General features: G+C 45.7%; 1 protein-coding gene across 1 annotated transcript; it reads left to right on the top strand.

The window, feature by feature from the left end:
* The first annotated feature begins 209 nt into the window (after positions 1–209).
* Positions 210–3,550, top strand: LOC310869468 (uncharacterized protein). Its single transcript, XM_083780220.1, has 2 exons — positions 210–462; positions 1,866–3,550. The coding sequence occupies exons 1-2, from the start codon at positions 270–272 to the stop codon at positions 2,927–2,929; spliced, it is 1,257 nt and encodes a 418-aa protein (XP_083636346.1). The 5' UTR covers positions 210–269; the 3' UTR covers positions 2,930–3,550.
* Positions 3,551–9,421: the final 5,871 nt, after the last annotated feature.

The following is a 9,421-nucleotide window of genomic DNA, read 5'->3' as shown; positions in this document are numbered from 1 at the left end:
TGCAACGATTGCAATTTGTACCCCCTGTCTGAACCCCCGCTCCCCTACAAAACAACAAAAACAAAACTATAGTACCAGAGTTTGCCAGCATACCTCCCGGGCGCACCAGCACAGGAGACAGGAGTCAGCAAATACAAGCTAGTACTTCCGTTTCCGTGTGTTTTTAGTTTATTTTCTTCTTCGTCCCTTTGCTTGGAGAGGGAGAGAGAGCCGAGGTGTGTATGTTGTGTTGTGTTGCGTGTGCGTGGATCTGGATGGTGTGATCAAAGATGACCAAGCTGCAGCTGTTGAACGCCTACCTGACGGAGCGCTTGGCGGCCGTGGTGCGGGAGATCGTGGACGTGGTGGGCGACACGGTGACGGAGTACCGCGAGGAGACGGCCCGCACCAAGCAGGAGAACGAGAGCCTGCGGAGACAGCTGCGGGACATCCTGCTGCTGGAGGCCGAGACGGACTGGCTCAGTAAGGATGGAGCTGGAACTTTAAATCAGTGGCTTTCAACCCTTTTTTTCCTATCAAGGTTATAGATTCGGCATCTGAGCCGCCCACGAACCACCATTTGATGAGATGTATAGCCACTCAGACTTGTCTACAATTCCACGCTGTGTTCATTGATGTGGTACAATTAGGAGAGACAGAAGGCAAACGTTGATCAAAATAACAATTCTTCTACATTATCATGTAGACTTGTAAATTAAGTAAAGCAGATGTTTTTTAGTTTTTTAAGCAAAGCAGTTGTTTAACAATGATTTTACTCTTGAGAACGTAAAATGAAACCAAACGGGCCATTTGTTTTCATTTTACACTCCATCATTTAGCTGAGACCACCTAGAACCCCCTCAAGGACCACTGGTGTTCGTCGGACCACTGGTTACAAACCACTGCTTTAAATACATTGTGATTGTTGCAGCGTGCATGTAGGATGAGGATCACCTAATCTTTCCACATTGCGTGCCTATTTTGGACATGGCACTGCACTGCAGACTATCATGTATTTTTATTGAGTCTGACTTTCATAGTCGATGAAATACATATATGCTAGTCTTCCTCCAAGTCTAACTGCAGGCATGTCACTATCTACAAGCTTAGTAGTGAGCAATGAGCATACAAAGTCAAAGTCATACGATTTGTCACACACGTTACCGCAGTGAAATTTGTTCTCCGCATTTGACCCATCTCTTGGAGCGGTGAGCCGCAGCCAAGGAGCGGTGAGCGTCGCACTCGGGAATCATTTGATTAGTAGATTTGACCCCCAATCCAACCCTTTGATGCTGAGTGTCAAGCAGGGAGGCACTGGGTCCCATTTTTACAGTCTTTGGTATGACCCGGCCGGGGATCGAACCTCGACCTCCCAGTTTCAGGGCGGACACTCTAACCACAAGGCCACTGAGCAAATACTAAAATGAAGAGAAATGCATATTTCTTAGAGCAATATAGGTCGGATCATCTAGCTGCAAGTATCTAACCTAATCTATTTTCTGTCATAAGGAAAAACAAATCACACCCGTGTGAAGTGAGGGGTGCTCTTAGCATCATACATCTCATTTCGGCCAATCACAATTTGTGTCATTGTCAATGGCATTCAATGTTTGTGTTTACGCAAACAGTCAAAACGGCCATTCATTATACAGGTTTAATGTTTGTTTTTAGTTAAATGTTTGTTTTAAAAACGCCATTGACAATAAAGAGAATTTAACTTTCTGTCAACGTCGTCTACCGACGATATTGTCTGTCGGGTGGAAACCAAACCAAAATGGTTACAGATTCAAATTCAATACAGCAAAAGTAGCAGGAAAAAAACTGGAGAGAGGGGGTTTCTGCCCGACGACAGAAATATATATTTAATTTTCTTCTCATTACCATAGGGTCCACCCGCTCAACTCTCCTGTTCTCTGGTCCAGAGGAAAGCAGAGATCCAGAGCTGAGGTCATGTCCAGTGGAACCAGAGCAGAGCCAGGTACCGGGCGGCTCCCTCGTCCCGCAGAAAGAGGAGACGCTGGTCTCTGTCCAGCTTCTGTCTGTCCAGAGCAAGACCCCTCCTCCGGCTCCACCACCCCCAGACCCCCTGGAGGCACAGGGACATGTCGAGGCCAAGCCCAGCTATCAGGAGACGCTGTCTAAATCCGAGCCCGTGGCCCAGCTGGAGGCTTTCAGCAACGCCTGCTCGCTCAGCCTCTCGTGTTCCCTGAACACTGTTGCCAAGAGCTGCGGTGAGAGCCCGCCACGCGGCGAGGAGCTACCTCCTCCGCTTCAGACGCTGATCAAAACGGAACCAGAGGAGTATGAGCCCATCGCTCCTCACCCTGCGAGCCATGGGGACCCTGTCACCTCCGACTCCACCGCATGCCACAGCGGTGACGAGGCCCGGCTCGGAATCGCCGAAGAAGCAAACCGGCTAGCTCTAGACCCACAATCATCACCCGGCGGTACCCGTGACTGGGTGGTGTCTGGCATCACGACGGCCAACGATGGCTTCGGCAACAATCGGCGGGAGACTGCTGGCGGTGACTATCGCTGCTCGCGCTGCGGTGAGTCGTTCTCCCACGCCGGCGGCCTGCGGCTGCACGCGGAGCAGAAGCGCAAGGCCTACGCCTGCGACTGGTGCTGCAAGTCCTTCGCCCAGTCGGCCGACCTGCGGCGGCACCTGCGCACGCACACGGGCGAGCGACCGCACCGCTGCACCTTCTGCTCCAAGAGCTTCAGCCAGCGGGGGAACCTGCGGCGCCACCTGCGTATCCACACGGGTGAGCGACCGTACAGCTGCCCGTACTGCTACCGGACGTTCAGCGACGGCGACACCATGAAGAAGCATGTGCGCACGCACTCGGGCGAGAAGCCCTACCGCTGCCTGCAGTGCTCCAAGACCTTCACCACCGCCAGTGGCCTGCAAGTCCACCTGAAGAAAGAGATGTGCTTCGTGTCCACGTAGCAGCCTTCTGCTTAGGGGGGAGTTCTACTTGGTCTAAGTGCCAGTGTCGCGCACCGGAAAGAGCTTATCTACACCAGTGGTTCTCAAACCTTTTCCCTCAAATGAATGTATTTGCCCGTGGACCCTCACCCGTGAAGGTTTTGTGCTGTGAGCTTGTTGTAGATCTGCTATTTTTTTATAGCCAACATAGAAATGAGAACCAACGATCTATATATGTTGTATATCGGCTATTTTCGGTGCACGACACAGCCTGCAACAAAGTGTACAATAAGGCATTGGGCTCCACAGACAATACACTATGAATGGCTGTAGTCCCGAGTTTTTCCGAAGGTGGCATAGCTGTTTTCCGCACCTGTTCAATAACTGTTTGATTGGCTCTGCGGCAGGCTTGAACCGGAAACGCATATGCCGCTTTCACCCGTGTCCAAGATGGAAATAGCAAGAAGTGGGTGGACGCCTTTTTAGGAGTCGGGAAGCAGGTTGGAGTCTATATTCATTCCAATGGGTGACCGTGAGCATGGGGTGCATACTTAGTTTAGACTAGTAGTCATTGGTTAGACATGGGTTAGGTTTAGGTGTGTTGCCCCGTGGGAGGTTAGGGTGAGGGTTTGAGATAGATTGTAGTTGTAGGACTAATGACTGGTCTAACCAATGACTAGTCTAAACCAAATACTGTCTAAACTGGGGTGCATACTTAGTTTAGACTAGTCATTGGTTAGACATGGGTTACGGTTAGGTTTAGGTGTGCTGCCCCGTGGGAGGTTAGGTTTAGGGTGAGGGTTTGAGATAGGTTGTAGTTGTAGGACTAATGACTGGTCTAACCAATGACTAGTCTAAAACAAAAACTGTCTAAACGAAGTACTGCACCCTCTAAACTAAGTACTGCACCCAGGAACACACTCTCGCGGGATCTAGCACCAGTAACCATAGGACGTAAGATTTGTGTACCATGTCGCCTCTAGTGGCTCCAATCGGGATGGTGAATATTCCTAAATTGACCATCTTTCTCTTTCCTCATGTGCTAAAGATGAGCCAATCAAATGAAGCTATGGGACGATGAACCCAGAAACGGGAAACTAGTTTGCCACCTTGTGGAAACCCTGGGATTAACAGTTCTGTACAGAGGCCACTCTAGGCACAGCATGGCCTGCTGCTTTCACATGCATTTATTTATTTGTTTATTTATTTGTTTATTTATTAATACTCTTTTCCTTTACTTGTCTTTCTGCCAGAGGAACAGACGTGACAGACAGACAGATTTCAGAGTACGACTTTGGAGCAGTGATTCTCAACCTTTTTAATTACAAGCTGAGTCATAGAGTATAGACAGAGTTACGCAAACTCTGTTCACTTCATGGGGCCAGTCCAATGGCGGCTCTTCTACAAGGCTCCACATAGGGACAACCGGAAGTTTACAGAATGCATTGGAGTCTATGGGCTCGCGCGAGTACATGAACCACGTGACCAGGCTGTTTTCTGCCCCCTCAATATCGCAACTCTTCTATTAGATGGCTCTGATTACGAGGACCCTCAGTTTGATTTGCATTAGACCACATGTTGATAACCACTGCTCTACAGAAAATGTATTGAGGCGCATGAAGGGAGTGTGAAAGTATTTAATGAGGCTCTGTCTGTGTTCTGTCACAGTTTTCTATTCATGTTTTTATCTCGTGGCACCCCTGTAAAAAACGTTTTCATCCACGGCACCCCTGTATTACAATGTTACTTTACAGCACCACGTTACTCTATCTGCTCCCTAAGATGCAATATGTCACAAGGAGAACTTGAAAAGATATTTTTCCATTAGGGCAGATTGAAAATGACATTGACTTGACATCTAACCATTCAAAACCCAGCATTCCTATTCCGGGGTGAACATCTGACAAAATATAGTAAATCTGCAAGCTTGCAACGTGTTGTAACAAGTGAGCTTGAAGATCAGATATTTTTGGCGAAGAGATTTGGTGTTGATTGACAAAGAATGCACCAAGGACAGTACAACTCCTGTCCATTTTACCAAGTTATAGAGGGTCCAAGAAATAGATAAAACAAAGTGATATTGGTAAATCGATTAATTCCAAATATTATCAAAGTATTCTGCAGAACCCGTGGACTTTTGTCACGTCACCCTGCTCTATATGATGTTTCATGGCCTTGTGTGAATTGACAACGGTAGTACTTAGTCTCACAGACTCACTTGAAGTGACAGCCTTATTACAAATAGTCTCGCAAGCTCAAATAACAAGCTACTAGTGGTGTCAAAGTATCCCTTTAACACTGCTGAATTCAAATTTCATTTATTTTACCATGTGTGTCGGCACAGTTTCATATTTCCATAGGTTGACTGTATAACGTCTCTGTCGGGTGGAAACCTCATTATGTCCAAGCCTTACCTGTTACCTTTCAGGATTCAAATGAAAAAGCGTCAAAAGTAGATCTACAAGCTCAAAGCACCGCATTGTGATCTGCTACTTTTGTGTGACGCTGTAGTATAATCAATAGGTCATAGCCTCGGTACCCAGGCTTTTATTTTCGTTCGCATTCGGCTCAAAAATGAAAGCCTAGGGGAACAACACACATTTCCTGGTCTAGCAGTGGGAGTGAACTACAGTGCAGAGGGGTGTCACTCAAAATATTGTGACGTCACTTTTCTTTGCTGTTTTCTTCCGGGGAGGGGTGGAGGGGATCAAGGGCGGGCGCTCTGATCCGTGAGCCAATATTATCCAGTGCTTGAGCAATGCGCTACCCGCCCCTCTAGACCAGAAAGCACACTGGCTAGGCCAGGCTAATTACCGTAGGTACCGGTAATTAATTTACGAAAAAACAGTTTATGGAGATAAGAGGTTTCTGCTCTACAGCGACTATGAACTAAATGGCCAGAGTATGCACAGTTATGACCCACCCACTTATAGATAACTTTGAACTAAATCATTGTGGAACATTTTTTTTTTTTACACCACACAGTGGCTACAGAGACACTGCAACATTGTTTGGTAGAAAGCCATGCTGCCTTTTTGTACAACGTGCAACTACTGCATCCACAGTCACACTGGTACCTCGATCACCCTCTATAAGCAATGTTTATACAGTATGTCTACATTTTAGGTTGAGTTTTTGTCTATCAGGTTATTTTATGTCAATAAATGAAATGTAACTCGGCAAACTATTTTATACTTGTAATGTTTTCGACAATAACAACTTTCTAAATAACTTTAAAAGCTCACAATGTGTCATGATGAGAGGTGTTTCAGGAAGGCCACAGAGGCCATGACTGTCGTTGCCCCTCAAAAAATTCTCTGAGGACACAGTGGCTTTAATTCCCCAGCGTACTAATATCTAAATCTATCTTGTCAATTTGTAGACACCAGTGTTAGGTCTTAATTGCGTCCCCGTCTTTAAAAGGCCAAGTGACCTTGCCCCTAAAATGATGGAATACCAGGCCTGGTTGTGAGTTTTTGTTTTATTTTTATTTGTATATTTAAAGTAAGGAATGAAAAGTAGTTAAACTTCAAATGTGAAGCTGAGTTGGCCATTATCAGTTTGTTTTGAATCAATGAGATATTGGAATGAGATGTTTAGAATTACATCTTAAAGTCACATTAATCCTAAACTGGGAACCCATTTGGTCAAACGGGAACTTTTTGTGTTTATTCCTACTAACAGTTACATATTTGGAGTTCTCCCTGTGTCACCTAGGGTAGGTACCCTCACAACAAACGTGCAGTAATCCTGGTCTCTAAACGACCTCCTGGCCAGCCGGGGCGCCTGATGGAGGGGAAAGGAACTGGTCGGAATAACGTGTTCCTTCCACGCACTAAGTCTGGCCGGGGAAATTCCCCCATGTCGGGCGTATAGCGCCCAGGATCCCTCTACGACTCATTATTAAACATAAAATGCATTTTCAGGTACCAATTTTATCCAATCAGTATAGAGAACTCACACAGATTAAACAGGTGAAATTGGAAGTCGTGACACAAATAAATGGGTAGTAATAGGCTATATAACAGAATTGGAGCTGGAACATTATAGAATTAAGCTTTTAATGAATCATATCACATCATGTAATGTCCAATCTGTGTGGTAGAGATACAATGTACAACTTGTACAATTGGGGTGGTTGTATTTTGTCTCCCTGCTCTATTGAGACCTTTAGATCGTGTCAAAGGTCATTGTCTCATCTAGACACAGGATCTCTGATCTGACATGAGTTTTGTCCTAAATGGTCAAGATTCAATTTATCCCCTGAGTAAGCAGGCTGGCTCTATTAGTTCAATGGTGAACTAGTTCAAATCCGGGGTAGAAGAGGAAAGATAAGTGCTGCTATAACCAAAAACATTTACACACGCCCAAGCCCCAACCCAAATTGTAAAATATGAGAACTAGAGGAAAATGTGTTCATTTTAGGCTGCAACTTAACCATTTTTTTGAATGAAGACTGAAAGCCACAAAGACCAAAGCTGCAATCCAAGTTTCACGTCGTGCAAAGTCAAAAGCTTTGCTGTTGAGCCATTAGTGGAGAACTAGTAGGCTACCTAGAGAAATTGTGACGTTTCCCTTTGAATTGAATGCAATACCTCTTGTCAACCAGTAGGTAGCCTACCAGACCACAGGAGCTCAGTAGAGCAGGGAGACCACCTCAACCCTCCACAGTCCACAGTTGTCTTATGTTCAACACTAGGTTCCCCCAAACAGTGGGGACCCATTTTCATGGGGTTTTTTTTATGTTTAAGTCAAAGTTAAAAGTATTTTTGAACTTAACTAAAATGCTAAAAAGTTTCAGTCATTTTCAATATCTTAAAGAAATAGTGACAATAGCAGATCCACAATCTCACAATGTGTCATATCGTGACGTATTGCCAGCTTGTAAATCAGTTCTATTATGAAGTTGTTTATTCATGAGTTGGTACGTTTGGGTCCTGGGGAGACACTGGAACCCACTTGTCGAACCACTACTCTACCATCAAGATTGGTTAATGTGTGGTTTTATCCACACAAAGGAAGTTAGATGCATTGCCGCTTTAAGCGCAATTAATGTTTTCGCTCACTTCTACTGTTTATTGTATTTCAAAAGTTTCAACCTGTCCACTGTGCAAAGGACAAGGACGTATTGGAAATAAATTGCAGCAGGCAGTCTCATTTTGAATTCCCTGGAACAATAGAGGGTATACGCGTGCATAAAGTGAGTGGCAAAGTGAGTTTAACATTGTTTAACGTTGTTTATATGGGCTGTCTAGGCCAGAAAGTAGTTTTTTGCCACTCAATAGGCGTTCCCGCATAACTTCCGGGTATGATGATGTCACGTGCATACCCTCTAGGGTGGAGTCTGAAGAGGTGAGTCTTAAGATTACGATGGAAGATTGGGAGTGAGTCTACAATTCTAACCGGGAGCCAGAAGGGTCTGGGACATATGGAGTATTGTCCCAGACTTAATGTGTTTATATGGAAGGTTCTGACAGATCACACCAAAACAGTCCTGGGTGCCAATCTGGCGACCTTTTTGCGCTTTTGGCATAGTTTACTGTAGGTTTCTCTCTAGGTCGTCCTCAGACGAGCCCTCCATCGTTGCTTCCAGTCATCCTGGTTCTCCATACATCTGGCCAGCTCGTTGGTGCTTTGCGCTCCTGCGTCGTTCTTGAGTACATCCACATATGTTAATGTAGGACGTCCTCGTGACCGGTGCCCGTGTGTTGGACTTGGTTCCCACAGCACTAGTTTGGCAGCTCTTGCGTCCGCAAGCCAGGGGTTTGAGACCGCCGCACTCGAACTAGGCTACAACTCGGGTTTAAAAGTTGAAAGGGAGCTTTCCTGTTGTGTGATGATCATGGGAACCACTGAACAGCTGGGTCAGTGTTGGGATCACATTCAGTAAGTAATATCAATAAATGCCTTGGAAGAGGTGAGACAGAGTAGTGTGAAGCTTTGCAACAACAGACTTCAAAGATATTCTGTGCAGTGTCCAGATAGTAGATACTCAGAAGGGAGAGCGGATTAAATCGGATTCCTTGTCTTCAATTAGGGTTAGGCCCTGGTGAAAAGAAAAGTTGTTGATGGTACAGTACGAGCTGTTCAGAAGACACGAGAGATGAATGCGTTTTTTATGGTTGGCTGGGATAAGATTTGTTTTGAAATATTACCAAATGCCGTCTATGGTAATCAGAAGGTCACCGGTTGGTCTCCTGTGTCGAACAGTTGAAGGGTCGCTGATGTGATGACCCATCCCATGGGGGTGTGTGTGGGGTTGGTTTGGTTGGATACTAATTGTTGTTCTCTGTCCCTGTGTAGGAGGAGAGTGCCAGCCTGCTGAGGTGTGTCTTGGGGATTGACACACCTGGTCCCAATTATCCCCTTGGGTATAAAAGCAGGCTGGCTGAGGCCGTTCTCTCTCTCTCCCCTGCACAGGTCACACTGCCTGTTTGGTTATGCTTGTTTGAAGTAGTTTCAGTTCAGTTGCTTTCTGCACTCGCACATAGTCCATGTTCACACAGCCATACA

This window comes from Protomyctophum parallelum, assembly GCF_964188405.1.
Source record: "Protomyctophum parallelum genome assembly, chromosome: 13".
NCBI classification, from domain to species: domain Eukaryota; kingdom Metazoa; phylum Chordata; class Actinopteri; order Myctophiformes; family Myctophidae; genus Protomyctophum; species Protomyctophum parallelum.
Note: the sequence above shows the minus strand (reverse complement) of the source record. Positions and strands in the feature narration are given on the sequence as shown.

What these genes read in the sequence shown, in the direction of transcription:
- LOC310869468 (XM_083780220.1), top strand. Translation starts at nt 270, where the DNA reads ATGACCAAGCTGCAGCTGTTGAACGCCTACCTGACGGAGCGCTTGGCG. An exon ending in GGCCGAGACGGACTGGCTCA is followed by an intron (nt 463 to 1,865) that starts GTAAGGATGGAG and finishes TCATTACCATAG; the next exon opens with GGTCCACCCGCTCAACTCTC.